Source organism: Gopherus flavomarginatus, chromosome 6 (genome assembly GCF_025201925.1).
Source record: "Gopherus flavomarginatus isolate rGopFla2 chromosome 6, rGopFla2.mat.asm, whole genome shotgun sequence".
NCBI lineage: Eukaryota > Metazoa > Chordata > Testudines > Testudinidae > Gopherus > Gopherus flavomarginatus.
The window spans coordinates 45,396,919-45,417,818 of record NC_066622.1 but is presented as its reverse complement, the minus strand read 5'-3'; the positions used below and the strand labels follow the sequence as shown (position 1 = coordinate 45,417,818).

At 46.3% G+C, this 20,900-nt stretch overlaps 1 protein-coding gene across 1 annotated transcript in view; it reads left to right on the top strand.

The window, feature by feature from the left end:
• Window positions 1-1,536: 1,536 nt before the first annotated feature.
• The window catches only part of TWF2 (twinfilin actin binding protein 2), a 79,381-nt gene continuing 60,017 nt past the window's right edge, over window positions 1,537-20,900 (top strand). The window contains exon 1 of the mRNA XM_050957881.1: window positions 1,537-1,627. Within this exon, the coding sequence (XP_050813838.1) occupies window positions 1,603-1,627 (25 nt within the window). The 5' untranslated portion in view covers window positions 1,537-1,602. The remainder of the gene's footprint in view (window positions 1,628-20,900) is intronic.

The following is a 20,900-nucleotide window of genomic DNA, read 5'->3' as shown; positions in this document are numbered from 1 at the left end:
GTCATGAGCTGGCCCACAGCAAGACTGAGAAGGGAAGAAGAGCAGCTCAGCTGTGTAACCGCCCAGTGGATCTGGAGAAGTCAAAGTCAAGGATGTGGTGGTAGGGTCAGGAAAGTCTGTTTAGGAGCCTGCAGAGAAAACTGGCACTGAAGTAACCCCAGCTGGCAGGATGTGCAGTCACAAGTGGTTAGAGGAAGAGATCAGCCCAAGCAGCACTGAGATGAGAGTAGGCAGGCGGGACACTGACTTGCACTGGGTGCAGTGCTTTGGGCTTTTTCTTTTTCCTCTGCTCTGATTGGCCACCCTTCTTATTTTTCTCGCTGGTTGCCTGGCTGGTAGGTTTGGGTTTTTTTGCTTGGCTGAGGGGGCAGCGCTGAAAACGTTTTTCACCCTGGTCAGCAATTCAGCTAGGGCTGCTCCTCAGTCCAGGCCTCTGAGGCCAGTTTGTTTGCTCTCTGAGAGAGGGCTGGACTTGAAGGGGCACCTTTGGGACTGGCCCTGAGGGTCAAGGTTTCTGTATTATTAGGCAGCTCCCAGCAGGGTCTATTGAGGGTATAATAAGGCTGAGATGTTGGTTCACTTTTTCTACTGGTCCCACCATAGTGAAGCTCTCCTGTCAATGCTGCAGATATCTAAGTTCAGTGGGCACCGATCTGGGGTACAGCCTATTGGGCCTGGCTTCAGCCTCCCAGTGGCCCTTCACTCGAGCAGGCATGGGGCAGGGTCTGAGCAGTAGCATAGCCTAGTGTGTAGGGCACCCACCTGGGACTTGAGAACCCGGGGATCTATTCCTGGCTCTGCCAGGCATGTGCCAGCTGCAGTGTTGGTCTCTATTCTCGGGTGAGTGTGGGACAGGGGCTGGATGTGACAAGATGTGTGTACAGTGCCCAGCACAGTGTGGGGCAGGGGATGTGACAAGGGGTGTGTGCAACGCCCAGCACAGCCTGGGGCAGAGGCTATGATGACGTGTGCGTACAGACCCTAGCAGAGTGTGGGGGAGGGGCTGGGCCAAGATGCATACAGCACCTAGCACAGGGTGGGGCGAAGGCTGTGTCACAAGGTGTACAGCATGTAGCACAGCGTGAGGCAGGGGCTTTCTGGGACAGGTGTGTGTACAGCACCTAGCACAGCATGGAGGAGGCTAGTTGGGACAAGGTGTGTGTACAGTGCCTAGCACAGTGTGCAGCGGGCTAGCTGGGACACGGTGCATGTGCAGCATCCAACACTGGGCAGGGCAGGAGCTGCGACGAGCTGTGTGTACAGCGCCCAGCACAGCCCAGCCCACCCCCCCCCCCAGCTGGCACGAGGCCGTTCCCCGTGTACCGGGGCCCCACAGGGCCCACACCCAGCTGGCTAAGCGAGGCCGGGTGCTCCGCTCATAGCGGCCCTGCCAGCGAGCAGCCCTCGCGACCCCAACAGCTCCCCTGCTCTCTGGGCTGCGCGAAGGCCGGGCCCCTCGCGGCCCCGCCCCGCTCTGCCCTACCCGGGGGCGGAGCCCAGCCAGGCCCCGCCCCGCGGAGGCGGCGGAACCCGGAAGCGGGCGGTGTTTCTGCCAGAGCTGTTTCCTGCCCGGGACGCAGCGGCCAGGGCGGGAGCGCAGCCATGGCTCACCAGACCGGCATCCACGGTAAGGGCGGCGGGGCCGCAATACCCGCCCCGCCCGGATCTGCCCTGCTGGGCTGCCGCGGCTCCCTGGGGGTCCGGGCTGCGCCCAGCCCACTCTCTCCCTTGCTAATGCCCTTTTAGCGGGACTCTGGAGCGGGATCTCTGCCCTAGGGGGGGTTGCATGTCTCCTCGGCGCACCTGGCTCCCCATGTGTCCTGTGTACTGCCCAACCCACAGCAGCGCCCCTTCTCCAGATCTTGGCCCTATACAGCCCGTAGACTCACAGCAACAGATGACCTTGGGGAGGCTGTATATCCCACTCGGTCCTCCTGCAGGCAGTCACGTTTCTGCTGTTTAGTAGTTGTATTGCGGTAGTGCCTAGGAGCCTCAGATGTAGACCAGGAACCCCCTGTGCCAGTTGCTGTACAGATACAGACCAAAGAGAGTCCTTCCCTCAAAGCACTTACAAGCCCAAGTACAGAGCCTGTACGTGCTGTGCTGTTTGCACTGGCATCTTGTTTTTATATTCTTGGACGTGTGTATGTAGTAGTATCTTGGCTATAAAGCTTATAGACTTGCTGGGGCATCAGTCCTTGATGGCTTAAACATCATGCCTCTCACTAAGTCTTCAGTATCTTCCCTTCTACAGCACTGAGCTTGGTATGGCTGCAGGATCTTCTCTCCTATGGTTTCTATAAATATTCCCTGCCAATATTTGGTTCTATAGAAAATGGGTGCAAATGCATCCTATAGATATCTTAGTGTCCTGTCTTTGTGCTTAGTAAGCTGTTTATCAGTAACTTTTGTCCATCTGAAATGTTCTTGCTTTTCCTTTGCTGCTCCATTATCTCATAACAACATGTTTAGCTCTGCAGTGTGAATCATAATCTTGGGAACCATTTCCCTTTCTGCAAAGCAGGCGGCTGCTTGATTTGTGTGTGTGTGTGTGTGTGTGTGTGTGTGTGTGTGTCTTTTTTTTTTTTTTTTTTTTTTAACGTGGTCCCTCAAAAGTGTAGTTGAAGCTTAAATAGTATCCATGTGTTTAGATTTACTTGGGTCTCATTTCAACTCTAGATGTGTCATGGCTGTGAAAGTTAGAAGAGAGGGCAGGGTTTGATCCAGAACTAAAGGCAGCAGTGCTTTGCTAATGTTGGGTTGGAGGGCAGGGGAAGAGTTTGAAATATTAATCTCCCATACCTTTTATTGTTTTCTTATTTGTAACATTTTACAAAGAACTTCCAGGGAGCAGACAGGCACACAAAGCCAGACTTGATGATAAAATGCGTTACATCTCTCAAAACTGCATGAGACACTGTCCCAGCAGGGTCACTTAAAGATCCACTAATATCTAATCAGGCCAAGATTAAAGAATTTTGGGGTCCTATGTGCTGTGGAAATTGAGGAGGGGCATCTTCCTTAAAGTGACACCACCTCATAGACACCCCAGAATGCCCTTTTGTCCAACTCTCACAGACCCCCAGATGCCCCTTGCTGTCCACATATACCCAAACAGCCTTCTGACTGCTCTCACTCACATCCCAGCAGCTCTGACGTACATCCGACTCACTGCTTCCCCCAGTTCCTCAGCTCACCAGCCGCAGGCTCCAACACTCCCATCTTGTGTCTGGGATTCATCGGGGTCTTTCATGCTCAGCACTCTGCAGCCCTCCCAGACTGGGGGAGCTCCTCCCAATTTTGGATGCCTAGCTCTGCTCACTCACATTGCCTGCCTGGTACTCACATGACCCCACACTGCTCTGGTTTGGCCCAGCTATACATCTGTTCCACAGTCAACCTATGGAACTCTTTGCCAGAGGATATTGTAAAGGCCAAGACTGTAACAGGGTTCAAAAAAGAACTAGATAAATTCATGGAGGATAGGTCCATCAATGGCTATTAGCTAGGATGGGCAGTGATGGTGTCTCTAGCTTCTGTTTGCCAGAAGTTGTGAATGGGTGATGGAGTGGATCAATTGATAATTACTTGTTCTGTTCATTCCCTGTGGGGCATCTGGCATTGGCCACTGTCAGAAGACAGGATAGTGGGCTAGATGGACCTTTGGTCAGACCCAGTATGGCCATTCTTGTGTCCATGGTAGTGCGTCCTTGAGTGTTTTAAAAACTTGGCTAAATCAGACCATTGTTATTACTGTTGGGAACAATCCCTGTATTGGTTGTCTATGCTACTAATACAAATATTCTAGCATGGACACCTCTCGATGGCAGAGAGAAGTGCATTGGTATGGTGGTTATGTAATCTACAAGAAGCCCTTAGCTCAGCTATTCAGCTGTACAAGTTTGGGCAAATCACGTCCTTCCAAAGCAGGTCCAAGTTCTGAATGGGCATTAACAACTGAGAATGCAATCAAAAGATATGTTTGTGGCTGTGTCACTGTGTCCCTGGTTGCTGAGGCTATCTGTCTTATGGCCAACCAAACGTTCCATGCGACCAGCCAGAGTTAACCTTCTGGACTTCAGGTGTACTCCCAGTCCTTTGATAAGTCCCATCCCAGTTGATAGAACAAAGGTCCCAACCAGATATTCTAGAAACTTTGTTCCAAAGTTCTTTACACTACTGTTTAAGTGCCAATTGTGTGTTCACCTTTTACAGATTTGCAGGTGCCTCTTGGGGGGTGGGGGGAGGACATGACCACCAATCTGCACCAGCAAACTTCCACAGCTTTTTGTTTGTTTTAGCAAGAGGAAGGAATGCCTTCCCTTGGGGGTTCAGTTGGGGGAATTTCAGTAGTCAGAATATAGTTCCTTAACTTAGAATTTGGTCATCACGTTGGAGCTACCAGCCATACTCTAGCACAAAGTGCCATGGATCTTTAATTAGCATGTGTGGTCAGGGTATTGGTTTTGTGTCTCCCCTCCACTACCACCATGCCCCCTAATATGGCTGTGGAGCCCTGGTGCCATATTTACTTCAAGCATTCTAAGTATCACCCCCATGTCCCCTAGAATTTCCTTGGAAGCATCTCCAAGCCCTGAGTAGCCTGAGGGTGCAGCTGTTTATTGGAAATTAGTAAGAATCATCTTTTTAATGTCCTCTAGAACTCTTTGGAGGCAGCTGACTCTTCTTGAATGAAGAAGGCAGCTTCAGAAAGAATAGCCAGACAATTGAGGGGGCGTGGCTAAATGAGCCATGGGAGGTGATGGTAATTGTACTCAGATTTAAGAGTCCTAACTGTATGAAGCTTTTCATTACTTTATATTGTTTTTCTACCTGGCAACTAACTTATAATATTAATCAAGACTTAAAAGGTTGCATAATTTAAGCAACATCGTCAATATGAGAGCATAGAAGTTAGAGATGCAACCTCTGGGGTCATCTTGCTCATCCCCTTGGACAAGGCACAGTTCTCTAAAGTATATACTTCAGTGTTTTGTCCAGTCTGATTTTAATGAATCAAGCGGTGATGCTTCTTCCACTACCCTGGATAGACTGGGCAATATAATAGATCTCAGTAATACTGAATGTTTCCTTATATTAAACACATTGGCATGATCTTTTTGCAAGTGTGTTGAATTTATGGTTGCTGTTACTTAGTGGCTCAACCGCTTTCTTCCTGTATAAACTTCTGTTACTCAAGGACAAAGCCAAGAATAGTCTCTCCCTTTGTATGCTCCAGAAAGAGCTGTATTGAGAAATAGTTATTGAGGGTATTACATATTTGTTACTCTAGCTCTCCTGATGCAATGATCTGTGACTCATTATATTGGATCTCAGCATTCTGGCATAACCATCAATGTTCTTATCCAGTGGCTAGGACGCTCCTCTTTGTCTTGGGCTATCCATGGTGCTTTGCCGGAGTGCTGCCTCCTTCATCTGGAATAAGGGGAGTCCATGGCCAATCCAGTCTTATATATCTCTGCTAAGGCTGCCAACCCTAGTGTGAATTTAGATGCTGGATCCCTGCTACCAGAAACTGAAGTTTATCAGACAGTAATAAGTTGCAGTCATTATGGGCTGAATTTGAGCTGATGGCCTGGGTGAGGAGGGGGAGGAGAAGCTCCATATCCCATGTCATGTGCACAGCATTGTAATGTAGCCCAGTAGGTCACAGAAATAAAGAAAAATACGAGAGTAGATTAAGCCTAGCATCTCCCCCCCTTCTCTTATTCTTTCAACTCTCAGACCAGGTGCATTCTTCATTGTGCAGAATAGAGTTAATTCCAAAGTTAGTCCATCTTATTTCTCCCCCCACCCCTTGAAATCTCTCAGGCATTGGTGTGGTCAGCCAGTAGCGTTCCTGAGAAGTGACTCATAGTGCCCGCCCTTACAGTCAGCCATGAACCTGACGCTGTTTTGATCTCTCTCCAGGGCAATGCACATCATCACTTCCTGTCTTCCTTACAACCCAGTTACACACCCTTTCCCTCTTCAACCTACAAGTTAACAGGAAGGAGGTTTGAATTTCTTTTTAAGTAATTGCAGATTAGCACCACAATGACAGAGGAGATCAAGGTAGAACCCCTTTGTATCTCACCAAGTTTGACCTTGTCTAGTCAGTAGCATATAGTGGTGCAGCTGCCTGCCTCTAGCACTGTGTGGCCTGGGGAAAGCTAACCCGGTTTAAAGTTTCCTCTGGTAGGATTTAGCTGTGAGAGTGAAATCTGGGTTAGTTCTTCCAGATTGTCCCGCCAGGAACCAAATCAGAATCATGTTTGAAACTATCTCCCTTAACAAGTCTCAGATGTTACTGTGGGACAATCTTGTAGTGTGGTTTCAAAACTGAATCATGTGGATGCAAACTGTGCTACTGAACTTCCAATGGCATTCTTCACCCCAGTGTAGAAGGTGGCAGAGGGGGAAAGTCTTAGCGTGCGCTCTGTCCATTGCAGGCTAAAGCACCCAGTGCTATTTGACCTGAGCCTTCATCTGTCCTTTGGGAGGTAGTAAATTACAGATGGATCCACGCACATTCAGTGCTTCATGTTAAAGCTTCCAGGAGATAAGCAGATTTATATTTAAAAAGAAACTGTCTATCAAATGCCTGAGACACCGAGCTCAGGCTGTGACAGTTCTTTAAGGAAATCTGCTGAGTGTGTTTCATATCTTTTTGTCCTCTACTGCTGTGGAGAGATTTCCCATCATGGTACTATTATTGTTGTCTTTTTCCTCCTGTAAAGAATGGATAATATCATATCAGAAATGGTGATGGCTTGAATCTGATGCCAGTGTTGCCCTCTCTTGTGAATATCTGAGGCTGGTAATTGCAAAGAGAGAGGAATTTTCGAGATCCTCCCTGTTCTTGAAATGTTTTCGGTTTGGCCTTTGCAGTAAGGGGCAGCTCTTTGAAGTACTGCTATAGGATAGGTGTCAGCCAGCTCAGGACGGGCTACAAACAGCCAGCTAGCAATGGCCCGTTGGTACCAGATTAGACTAATTCAGGATGCCCACACTGTCTAGAACGGAGTAACTGATGCCACAGAAATCCTGACCTTATTTTCCATTGTGATCCCTTTGGTCCACTCATGGTTTTCCTCATTACATGCTGTATGAAAAGATATGGAGAATCTTTACTAAGTGCCAGGCTGGCTTAGTGGAAAATCATTTTTCCAGTGCTGATCTCAGCACTTGTCTTCAGCTCTCCTTTTTGGGGACTCCAGCATTCAGGGATTCAGGCGCCACCTTTACCTGCCTTGTTGCCTAGTCCCAGATTTGTGGGCATGACTTTTCAATCTGGCAGGACACAACAGTTGGGGCAAGGCCCTGAGCCAGGGTCAAATACTAGCAGAACAGAAAGCATGAAGTGATGTGAAAATAATTTCTTCAAGGTAGGTAAAACTTTTCAGGGCCTCTGTTCCCTGATTCAGCATGTCTAATATCTAAAAATCGACACTGATACAAGGTGCCAGCTCAGCAGGCTTGTGTGAGACTGTTCTAAATTTTGTGTCTGCAAGGAAGGAGAGCAGAGAGACATGCTTGCGTATAAGGAAGGCTGCAGAAATAATGGCATGGAACCTTGGCCCAAATATGCTCCCCTAAGTCCCTTGCTGGGGGAGGAGTTGCCAGCAGGCATAGAGCTGGCTACTATGCCTCCTTCCCCATAGCCCCCAGTGCATGGGATGGGCATGATGATGGAGAGGGAGTGACTGGACTGTGTTTATCTTCAGATGGCATATAGTCACTAGGGAACTGTATGCGCTGGCATAAGTTAGAGCAGCCCCCAGACTGCTCTGACTTGCACGCCTCCCCCTCCCGCTCTGCTGTGGAAGCTGAACACAGCAAAACAAATTGTTCCCAAGAATAACTTAGGTAGGACCTGCAAATTATTCTGTAGATATTTTTTTCTTTGTAGCTGAGGATAACTTTCCTCCTCTGATCCCATTGGGTTTCACAGTGACCTTTCTCTAGTGCTTGCTCTTGCAGTACCTGCTTTGCTGAAACAATAGATGCTACTTTGTTTACTCCACAGTCAATGCCTACGACATTAGAGGACAGGGTTGGGCTGCCAGATGGCACAGAGTAAATAAGAAAAGATCTCTTATTACAGGATTCAGATAATCCATTAGACTTCATTTGTGACTTGTCTTATGGAAATTCCACATGAGGGCTTGAGGAGGAAGTGACAATTAAATACAGGCTGACTGGGTGGTCAGTTTGAAGTAAAAGCAGCCTAGCTGGGTGTCCTGGAAGAAAGAATCCTTTGAGTTTTCCATTGCTGACTTTTCAAGAAGTTTGACCTCATTTTGAATCTGAGGCTACCTTTCTGGTTTTATGAAGCTGTGGCTAGATAAGGTTTGTCTCACTTTAATTGTCCCTTGTTAATGGGAATCTGCTGGTTATTAAAATGACCTACTTGGAGTGTCCAGCTTCTCATCAGGTTAGAAATCACATGCAAACTTTAAAGAGTGAGATATGTAACCACTGGAATAGCTTGTCAAGGGATGTGGTAGATTCTCCATCATGGCAATTCTTAAATCCAGATGAGATGTCTTTCTTAAAAGTGCAGACAGAAGTTATGGGCTTGATGCAGAAATTACTAGGAGAAATTCTGTGGTCTGTGCTATGCAGGAAGCTCAGACTAGATGTTCTTTTATGCTTTAAAATCTGTGGATCTTATATATCTTACTAAAAGAGACGATGGCTTTCATATAGGACCTGATCCAAAGCCTACTGATGTCCTGGGAGGCTTTTCATCAGCATCACTGGGTTTTGAAAGAGGCTCTAACATACTCTGACCTGAACACAGAATATTTTCCCTCCCCCAATTTTTACTCTTTAAGGGAAACTGAAAATGCAGATTTAATCCCAGAGTGAACACACTTCCCTAGAAATTGCTACAACTGTGGCATGTTTCCAGTTTTGCGGTGAAAGACCAATGGATGTGAAAAGAAAGCAAGCAGAGCGAATTAGATGGCCTCCCCCGTGGCTGCTGGTTCCTGTTCCTGTGTCAATCCCCCTCTCCACCACCTCACTGCTGTCCATCTAAACCAGCGCTCCCCAACCTTTTCGTCTGGCGAGCGCCTGATGAAGGACCATGGCGGTGGTCGAGCATCCGCCGAAATGCTGCCGAATTTCTGCGGCATTTCGGCGGTGATGCCTCTTGATGACACCTCATCGAGAGGTGTCGCGCCGAAATTCGGCGGCATTTCGGCGGATGCTTGACCGCCGGCCAGGAGGCGGGGGTAGTTAGATGCCCCCTTTGGGCGCCATGGCGCCTGCGGCACTGCGTTGGAGACCCCGATCTAAACAGTAGCTTTCATAGACACTGTACGAGTCTGCAGGACTAAAACTTGGGACTGTGGACATTCCGGACTGCCAGCACTTCTGTGTTGCCACCAGAACCTCAAACTGGGTTTCTGCTGGGGGATGCTGTGAGGCTAGATACTGCTGGAAGTACCACCCAGTGGAGCCTCTGTAGTGGGCCCCTGCAGCCCACTGATTGGCCCATGGCAGTATACAAACCAGGAAGCCATCTCAGGGAGCTGTCTGAGCAATGATGCAGACTGCCTGCTTGCTTCTGCTCCAGACCTTTCCTTGCCATGAACCCTTAACTCTGCAACTCCTCTCCTGATTGCAACTTGGTAACTGACCCGTGCACGCAGGCCACTCATGGCCAGGCCCTGACACCAGCCCTGATAGATGCTGAGAGGACTTGCAATTTCAAGTGGCTCTTCACGTCCACTGACATCCACCGCCTGGCAATTAGAAGTGACTATAGAGCTCTTTAATGCATAAGAAATTCCGATGGCCATGTTCTCCACCCGTAGATTTAAGTGATTCCCATGGATGTCAGTGGGACTTTCTCTCTCACTAGGATAGGAGTATAGGGCCCCAGGACTAGTAAGCTGAAAGACTACATGTGAACTAAGTCCAGCATTGACACCTGGCTCTGTTTATATACATGGCTGCAAGAAAATATTGTAAAGCTCTGAGCTCCAACCCTGGTTTCTTTGTTGGGAGGGAGGAAAAAGAAAAACTAAAAACAACAAACCCACCAAAGAGTAGGCTAGGGAAACAAAGTGAAGGAAAAGAATGGAAGAAACCAAGAGGGAATAAAGGAACAAAGACCATACTGTATTTTAGACCAGCCATCATCTGGTTGCTCTCTATAAATACCTCAGAGGGGTAAACACCAGGGAGGAAGAGGAATTATTTAAATTAAGGGCCAGTGTGGGCACAAAGACAAATAGATAGAGCTGGTCACCAATAAGTTTAGGCTTGAAATTAGGCAAAGTTTTGTAACCATCAAAGGAGTGAAGCTCTGGAACAGCCTTCCCAGAGGAGCAATGTGGGCAAAAAAATCTAACTTGTTTCAAGTCTCAGGTTGATAAGTTTATGGAGGGGATGGTATGATGAGATTGCCGACAGTGGCATGTGGCCCATCTGTGACTACTATTATAAACATCTCTAATGGCTGGAGATGGGACACCAGATGGGGAGGGCTCTGAGTTTCTACAGGTATTTGAGGTCAGGAAGGAATTTTTGTCTACATCTGGTTGGCAGAGACCATGGGCTCTTTTGCCTTCTTCTGCACTGTTGGGCATGAGTCACTTCCTGGTTTGAATTAGAGTAAATGATGGATTCTCTGTAACTTGAAGTCTTCAAGATTTGAGCACTTCAGTAACTCAGCCAGAGGCTTTTTGGCCTATTACAGGAGTGGGTGCGTGAAGTTCTGTGGCCTGCAATGTGCAGAAGGGCAGATTAAATGATCACCATGGTCCCTTCTGGACTTAGTCTGAGTCTATGCCAACTGCTTGTGCACTGCTGAGAATATCGCAGACTTTGTTTCCCATTTCATTGTACCAAAACTCTGTGCTCATGCTCGGATCAGAGACTTCTACTCATGGGCCTTGAAAACTCCACAAAACACTCTGTTGCAGAAAGGTGCCTCCCAGGAATCTCTCCTCCCCTTGCTTGCTATAAATGTAACATGACTGGCACATCCTTTCCCTCACTTAAGAGCATGGCGTGTCCGTGTATGTTCAGTGCTGGGCTTCTGCTTTCAAGAGGTCATGATGGATATACTGGAGGGCTATAAAGAAGGACCAGCCTGTCTGGTATAAACTGTACTCTGAAGCACCCTCTGATGGTGGAGCAGTCAGTCATAGTCAAGATGGAGTGGAGAACACTTCCTCTTGTCTGCTCATAGTGAAAAGGAGAAGTTGATTGACTTCAGCTTTCCAGTCTAGTCAAAGCACTCTTCTTTTGGTCATGTATAGTAGTATCTTATGCTTCCTCTATTCTCAGCCATAGGAGTTTGCTGGGTTTGGGGGAAGGGGGTGTTCTCATCAGGTGATAGAATAGAGTCCGCTGTTCCCTGTGGTGGGGGTGGACAGTGCAATGACAGATCTGTGTATGGACTCAGGATTATAACAGGTTGCTTCAGGCAAATTAGGAAAAATCCTAGGAAAGCCAGTCTAAACAAGTGAAACAATTGCTTACTGCCTGCCAGACAAGTTGCTGATCAGCACTTTAAAATCCTTATTATGATTTCCAAGCAGTGTGTGACTTGAGGCAGCAAATGAAAATTAGTCCCTTGCTTTCCTCTTGTAAACATCACCAAGTGGCAGAAGTAAGGAGTCATTCATGTGTCCAGCCAGTTACTTTACCACATTCCTCATCTGACAGCTCCTGCCTTTCAGGAATCATGCCTGGGGCTAATTATTTGTCAGTGCTCCCCATAATGCAATGTGGGCTTGGTTACAAGGAAACTGAGGCAGGAGGCTAATTTTTTAACTTTAGCTGAAAAAATGCATGTGCTGTGCATTGAAGGTGCAAAGCATAAATCAGGATACCAGCTTCTCTTTGTGGATCAGAAATACGGCAGATATACAACACAACTTGTGTTGGCTACAGAATAAATCTGGGTCATCTATATCTTCTTTTTTGAAAATAGACTTGAGATCTAGGTTATCCTTAGTTAAGACACAAAATGTAGAACGCGGCTACTGTTTGGGATTGAGGTATATTGACAGATCTGTGTGTGGAAGGAGTTGATGTGGTGTATCATAGAGGGTGAGTTGCAAGTTGTCTTGTTATACCAATATAATAAAAACCAGCAGGAACTTATTAAGAGGGATAAGGCAAAGATGCCACATTTATTGTAAATATAATAAGACAAAAGATAAAAATAAACAACGTTGTTTGACCACTTATTCCTATTACTACTTATTTCTTATACACACACACACATATATATTCCTTCACACAATCATTCATTCAGGTTCTGTATAGGTGTTATAGTTACCAGCCTAGAAGTTGCTCATGCCAAGTTACTGGCCAGGTATCTTGGTCATGAGGATGGAGCCGAGTCTGTGTCAGTAGCACCTGATGCTTCTGGAGGCTGGCAGCAGAACCAGAGACTCAGTCCTCAGTTTTTGGAGGTGATTCTTATAGGAATTAATTCCTATTTTAGTCTATGGGAGCTATATACTAATTTCTGGTGGCTCCACAATGTCTAAAGTGGCACATTCCTTCCAGGTGTTTGGGTTGGATCCCAGTTTACCCTCCTGGGGTTGTCTGGTGGTCCACTTGACACATTCTTCGGCCGATGGATCCTTTCTAGGCTGGCACCTCCCTAACCATTCACGTACATTAAGCATTCATCAACATACATTCCATATCTTAGGCAGAATCAGTTAACGGCTTAAGGCTCACAGCAGGGGTGGAAACAGTGTTCACTTCAAGAACAAAGTCAATTAACTTGTTTGTAAGTTTTACTTAGTAATAGAGTATCTTTCACAGGACAGATACAGTCAATGTTTTCTGCAGACAGGAGCTTAAAGTTTTAACAGAACTAAAATATTTTTGTACTTGGTGAAACTGGGGGGTCACTATCACTTGGGGGAATCACTGTTAGTACCTTCTTTAATATCCCTACAGTCTCTGAGGCATTGACATATCTGTGTGGAAAACTTGCACAGTTCCTTCAGCGCAATGAAGTGTCTGCTCTTCTCAGTCGTTCTTAATCCAAGCTCTAAATCGCTGCAAGTTGAAAGTGAGACCATCTCTTCAGAGAAGTCTGGAGGATGATATCTCATCATAGCTTGCAAGCCCAGTGTATTGCAAAGAACAGTTTTGTTTATGGACCTCCTTAGTGTGAGTTAGAAAAACACAAGAATGGCTGGTGACATGGAAGGATGTTCTCATCTAGTTCACGTGGCAGGAGCTGTGACAGGTGCTCCTTGTGGTCAGAACATACAAATAGGGCTGCTGTGGTCTTCAAATGTGAAGCTGACTTGTTGCTAGGGAAAGGTCCCATGTTGATAGCTCTGAAGCTAGAGGTCCCTCCCTTCCCACAGAGTAGGGATAACAAGAGCAGCAGCGCTGTCTTCTGCCACCCATACCCTGCCAGTGTGGCTTGCTCTGACCTCACATAGGATAGGTCAGCTTCAGTGCTACATCCAGTTCTTGGCCTTTCTGCTGAGACTACTAGCAAGAGGACCAGTTATGATGTAGACATCTGTCCACAAGGAATTAGTCTGAGACCATGTCTGACATAGCCCATGGGGTCTGACAGCCACGACTTTCAGTGACTTAGGCTAGATTTAGAGTGGGGTGAACCAAAGCTGTAAAAGGCTCTGTAGCCCAATTTTACCTGTCTCTTGAGCCCTCTAGTCCCCTTTTTGTGTTTGGTTTAAATAGAAACTCCTTCCTCAATAAGCCGCAGCTGCCGCCTCCTAGCCACAGGATGTGAAACATTTACATTTGTGGAGCTCGTAAATGAGAGAATTTCACAGTGGGTAACTTTGCAATAGGTCCTACCATGGATTAATCTCAAACCTAACAGCAGTATGTGCTCCCATCTCAGGCATTCTAATGGGTCTCTTTCTGTGCAAATGCAGAAATGCAGTCTGTAATGGACCTGTTTGACAGGTAGGTCCATTTTTTTTTCTGTCCACACCAAGACTGTACCACGTGCAGCTCTTATTTTGTACATTGGGCACCTAGAGGTGGCTGTGCGCACCATTTAGCGTGGACAGATAATACACAAATGGTTCAGAAACTGAGAGAAGTTTTTAAACCAAAGAAGAGTTTCACTTGATATCGAGCTGTAATTTTGTAGATGTGTAAATAATTAAAACCCTATGAAGGCACGTACAGGCACCAGAGGAGAGGAAATCCGCTGGAAAGAGTGTGCTGAGAACCTTTAAGTGAAATGCGATCACAACTTGAGTCTGTCCTTTGGGTCCTGGGTGTCTGACACCTCATCCAGAGCTCCCAGTCATTGCTTGACTATCGGGAGATTTGGGAGGGAGAATGTTTTACAGGGTTGTAGTACTGGCAGTAATATATATACTGGGGTGACTTCTTTGCTCTTCTCCGAAACTGTCTCATTAGGCCTGTGTTTGAAACAGCATGGGTCTGTCTTGTAATCTCTCTCCATTCCCCAGCAAACACAATACAGATGCTATAGTGAGTGTGACTGAGCCCTGATGAAGGTTGTGTGGGCCAGACTAGTCTTGTGTCAGGCAACTGAGGAAAGGTAGAACTAATTCTGATTGGAAAAGAGGATGAGTTGAGGTGACGAGGATGAGTTGAGGTGGCAAGGCTATCAGAATTTATGCAAGGGAAAGCTAGTCATTTAGTGGTAAATAGTTCCTAAACCAGTCACCTGTTGCGAATTAGGGGTGTGATTTGTAAGTCAGGAAAGGAGCTATACGTATTTGAGCTTATAGGAAAAAAATAGGACCAGACTTCATGGAAAATTCAAAAAAGTTTTCATTCTTTTCTTCATCACAGATTTTTTTCCCATTTGCTGCTGTATTTTTTGTTTGTTTTCAAAATCAGTTTTCTAAAAGGAAAACATTTTTGACTTTGGTCATAAACATCAAATGGGATTTTTTTCAATCCAAACTGTCAATATGAAAGCACTCAAATGAAATAGCATTTTGCAGAGTGAACAGGCAATACTTCTGTTAACGAGTTACTTTGCAAAATTTTGGAAAATGGAAAACTTGCAAAAACCTTAGTTTTGGAAAAAAGGCCCTTCTTGAGGAAAGTATTTTTCTTTCAAAAAATGTTGACGAGCATTAGTAAATGTTAAACTTGGGCAGAACTGTTCACACACAGGGTGTGACTTCACCGTGGAGTTAGCATGAGCCCTTACCCAGGTATTGCCCCTACCCCTGTTCCCGTACGCTCACCCCTCTCATCTTAGATAAGTGGTGCTTTACGCCCAGGCTAGCTGGTCCAGTTGCGGGTTTGGGCTAGAACTTGGGTTCTGCTTTCACTCCCTTTGCAGTGAGGATGCAGGCTAAATCACTCCAGTGCTGCTAGTCCTCCAGTGCCCTCGCATAATTTGCCGTGTGCCTAGAAGGATAGACAATTCTCTAGGGTGACCATTTTTCCCAAGGAGAAAACAGAACACCCCGAGCCACTCGTCTGAGAGGTCTCCCTCTCAGTGCTGTTGCTGATCGCTGGAACCATGCCCCCTCTTCCTCTTCCTCCCCCCCCCCACCTTGGCAGGCTGTTACCCCTTGCTGGAATCCTGCGCCACTGCCACCTCCCCCATCCCCACCCGCAAGGCTGTTGCCCAGTCCCTTGAATCCCGTAGTGCCCCCGCAGGAGGCTGTTGCCAGGTTGCTGAAACCCTGCTGGTGCCCCACATGCTGGAACACTGCTTCCTGTCTGCTCCCCCCATCCCCCTGCAGGGGACTGGCATCTCCACTCGCCCCCTCCATACCACACCCCACTTTTTTGACAAAAGTGAACATTTGTCCTGTTTGCTGTTGCCAACTGAGCAAGTCAGTACGAGCAAATGGGACAAATGATTCCTTTTGGGGGAAGAAAAGTTGGGATTGCTGGGAATGGGCTTTAAAAAGGGACTGGCCCGGCCAAAATGGGATGTATGGTTACCCTACAGTTCTCACACAGTTCACGGTGAAAAAAATCAGAGTGGCTTGGCATACTGCAACACACAACCCCATGGGATACGGCCTCAGCAGTCCAAGTAACACACACACAGATAAGTGCAGCAGCCATGAGGACACAGTAACTTGGATAAGCCTTGGCAGTGTGGCTGCTCACACCCAGGCTAGGCTAACTGGTGTTGAGACTTGGCTGCCAGTTACTCGAGTTTATTCTGCAGAGAAGACCTATCCAAGGAATAATGCAAAATGCAATTATATCTCACCAAGGAAGGGGACCAAAGCAAAGACATAGATGGGTTTCCTTTTAGGAAAGGAGAGGAGTAAGGGATAGGGTGAAAAATAGGGGGACTGGATTCAGAGTAACAAAAATCAGGCAGGTAAGTTGGGGCTGACTAACCTTACGTTCCTAAAACCTCTTGTGGTAAATCAGTTTGTGCAACTACGTGCAGTTTCCTGTTCTGCGTACAGCGGAGCAGTCAGTAGCTTTGGAATGTTTTCACTGTTTGCTGTATGTGATCTCCATATGGGAATGGCTATCGAAGGCAGGTTTACATTACAACCTTAAGTCGACCTATGTTAGGTCTACTTATGGCTACTGCAGTAACTGCGCTGATAACACCCTGACAACCCAACAGCTGCTTCCATTCTTGACCCTGTACACTGGGAGTGCTCACAGTTTGAGACACCAAACAGCATATTGGCACCTTGCTAGGACCCCCACTCCAGCCTGAGCTCGAATGTCTACACCACAGTTTTATAGGCCTGCAGCCCAAGCCCCGTGAGCCTGAGTCAGCTGGCCCCGCCACAGTCATGCCTTATTGCAGTGTAAACATACCCTGGGAAAAGATGTGGTACAAGACTTAATTTGTCTTCAGTGCATTGTTGCCTCTTGTCCTTCCAGGCCTTGTTTTTGCAGCAGCACGGGAGCAGTGTATCTCTGACCCTGAACTCGGGGTTTGTGAAAGTGAAATGAAAGCAGCTGCCTGGAATCACTCTAATGTGAGGATTATGTCCAGTAAATGAAAGATTGATGGCGGGAGGCTTAAGTTACCTGTCAGAGGACAGAGTGACTTGACGCATTCAGAAAGGCATCCATTTCAGGGGGCATGTATTATTGATCCAGAAGCATTGAGCTGTCACTGGGACAGGGGTTGATGGTGAAGCTTGCACAAACAAAACTGAGCTCCCTTTCTCCCCAGTAGGCATATGTGTGAGAAGAGTGAGTCTAGAAGGAATGTAACCAGAGCAGGCAGGGAGCTTGTACTTTACTGGTACATGTATCTGGGCAGTTTGGGGCATTTATTATTATGTTTGCTCTTCTTGGAGTGCTGAGCTCTGGGCACCAATCTACCTGTGTGCCATGGGGCTTTGGTGTGGGTCTGGGGACACCAGGACCTGTGTCCTCCTCTGAAGGGGCACATAGTGGCTTGGGGCATCTTTGTATCAGTGAGTGTCCCCACTTGGTGGTGGGGTGAACATTGGGCATGGCCTATGCTTCAACCTGTGTTCTTACTATGGTAATACAGGCATTTCTAAGTAGTCCTCATCGCTGGTACCGGTTACACTGGGAGACTGGTCTGTTGTCATCAAAATGAGGGTGTCATAAATGAGAGATTATATCTTTACCATCAAATAGGCTAGGTGAGTTGTGAGGGAGGAAGGTGTTTCCAAGCTCAGATATCTAATGAACGGAGTAAAATGGCATCTAAGTGGACTGATAAACAAAGCCTTGGTAGTCTATATGAGAGAGAAGCCGTCTATGAAAGGGCTCCTTTGGTATTAAATGATAGAGGGAAGGTGTATCAGCTTTTGGGAAAAGGATTCTGTGTTGTAGGTGCAGCTTTCCACTTACTGAGCAATTATTTGTTCTTTTTTTTTTTTTTAACCATCCAATGGGTCTGGGTGGCAAATGAAATACAAATGGAGCTGGTCATGGCCTCTAATCCTCTCTGGAATGTAGAGATCAGTGCAAAATGAGGGAGTTGTCTCTCTCTGTGCTCTGAGCAGAACAAGCTTGCCGTCTGTCTGCACTTGGACTAATAAGCATCTCACCCATGGAACATGCACAGCATCTCTGTCCCTCAGGTAGCTGGAGGTCTGGGGCTTTCACTTTTACTGAGCCCTTATTGTGTTCTTGTAGTGGGACACTCTAGCCACTGATCACAGTGGCTCTAGTTCTAAGGTCTCCAGGTTGTTTATGCCTTGGCGCCTGCATCCTGAGGCAGTGAGACCTTCTGCCCACTCCAAGAGTATGTCTGCACTGTAGCTGGGAGGTGTGATTCCCAGCCTGGATAGACAGACTTGCGCTAGCTCAGGAGCAGTGTGTACGTTGTGGCATGGGCAGCCGCTTGGGCTAGCCACTTGAGTTTAGACCGAGGGAGTCAGGCAGGCTAACCCGAGCCATTGTCTATACTACAACGTCCACACTGTTATTTTTTGCACACTAGCTGGAGCAGAGGTGAGCTAGCGTGTCTGTCTACCCATTTGGGGAATCACACTTCCCAGTGTAGACGTGACCCTTTCAGCAGGGCTCGATGTGCTCTGATGTCATTCTCTGGTTAGTGCAATCATGTTATCATTTGCCCCTTGGCCTCATGTTAAGAGGGGTGAAAACATTATCTAAGTTGTATCTGTTCTTCTGACTACATTCGACGTGTGTTAGTGCTCAGACTGGAACAGTGGGTTGTCTAGAAGGCTTTTGAAAAACAGACTTTTTGCCCAGCTTCTAATGGCTGCAAATAGATTTGCCAGAGGTACCTCCTGGGAATCTGTGTTGTGCATTTTACTTGTAGCCCTCTGTCCCTTGGGCTCTTCCTTGTTCTTGTAGTGGCCCTTCATTAGAAGCATTCAGGCCCATGGCTCTGGTTCCTGATTCATCTCAAGCCTCTCAGTTTAGTATTACTGTCTGGAAATGGCTGCCCTGTTTATTCGCTGATTGATCCTTATTAATTCAGTCCTGATTTTTGTGTCTTTTTCTTATATAGACTCCTATTACTCCCCCACTCCCATCCCGATTTTTCACATTTGTTCTCTGGTTACCCTAAGAGGGAATGAACAGAACAGGTAATCATCAAATGATCCATCTCCTGTCGCCCATTCCCAGCTTCTCGCAAACAGAGGCTAGGGACACCATCCCTGCCCATCCTACCTAATGACCATTGATGGACCTATCCTCCATTAATTGATCTAGTTCTTTTTTTGAACCGTGTTATAGTCTTGGCCTTCATAACATCCTCTGGCAAGGAGTTCCACAGGTTGACTGTACGTTGTGTGAAAACATACTTCCTTTTGTTTTGTTTATTTAAATCTGCTCCCTATTAATTTCATTTGGTGGCCCCTACCTCTTGTTTGTGAGAAGGAATAAATAACACATCCTTGTTTACTTTTTCCACACCAGTCATGATTTTGTCAGTCTATTTTGTCTGTCATGTCTGCACTTAGTCGCCTCTTTTCCAGACTGAAAAGTCCCAGTCTTATTAATTTCTCCTCACGTGGCAGCCGTTCCATATCCCTACTCATTTTTTGTTGCCCTTTTCTGAACCTTTTTCCAATTTCAGTCTCTCTTTTTTGAGATTGGGTAACCACATCAACACGCAGTATTCAAGATGTGGGCCTACCATGGATTTATGTAGAGGCAATATGATATTTTTTATCTTGTATCTATCCCTTTCTTAATGATTCCCAACATTCTGTTAGGTTTTTTGACTGCCACTGCACATTGAGTGGATATTTTCAGAGAACTATCCCCAGTGACTCCAAGATCTTTCTTGAGTAGTAACTGCTAAATTAGACCCCATCATTTTATATGTATAGTTGGGATTATCTTTTCCAATGTGCATTACTTTGCATTTATCAACATTTGAATTTCATCTGCCATTTTGTTTCCCAGTCACCCAGTTTTGAGAGATCCTTTTGTAGCTCTTTGCAGTCTGCCTGGGACTGAACTATCTTGAATAGTTTTGTATCATCTGCAAATTTTGCTTCCTCACTACTTACTCCTTTTTCCAGATCATTTATAAATACGTTAAATAGGACTGGGCCCAGTACAGACTCCTGGGGGACACCTCTCTCCATTCTGAAACTGATCATTTATTCCTAGCCTGTGTTTCCTATCTTTTAACCAGTTACCAATTTGAGAGAGTCTTTCCTCTTATCCCATGACTTCTTACTTTGCTCAAGAGCCTTTGATGAGGGACCTTGTCAAAGGCTTTATGAAAATCTAAATACACTATGTCCACATGCTTGTTGACCCCCCCCTTAAAGAATTCTATTAGATTGGTGATGCATGATTTTCCCTTTACAAAAACCATGTTGACCATTCCCCGACAAATTAGGTTAATCTATGTGTCTGACAATTTTGTTCTTTACTATAGTTTCAACCAGTTTGCCCGGTATCGAAGCCAGGCTTACTGGCCTTTAATTGCTGGGGTCACCTCTGGGTCACTTTTTAAAAATTGGCATCACATTAGCCATCCTCCAGTCTTTTGGTACAGAAGCTGATTTAAATGATAGGTTACAGACTACAGTTAGTAGTCCTGCAGTTTCATAACTGAGTTGCTTCAGAACTCTTGGGTGAATACCATCTGGTCCTGGTGACTTATTACTGTTTCATTTATCAGTTTGTTCCAGAACCTCCTCTAATGACACCTCAATCTGGGACAGTTCCTCACATTTGTCAGCGATAAAGAATGGCTCAGGTTTGAGAATCTCCCTCACAGCCTCAGCTGTGAAGACCGATGCAAAGAATTCATTTAGTTTCTCCGCAATGGCCTTATTGTCCTTGAGTGCTCCTTTAGCATCTCGATCGTCCAGTGGCCCTACTGGTTGTTTAACAGGCTTCCTGCTTCTGATATACGTCAAATCTTTTTTGCTATTACTTTCTGAGTCTTTGGTTAGCTGTTCCTCATTCTTTTTTGGCCTTCTTAATTATATTTTTATGCTTCATATGCTGGAGTTTATGCTCCTTTC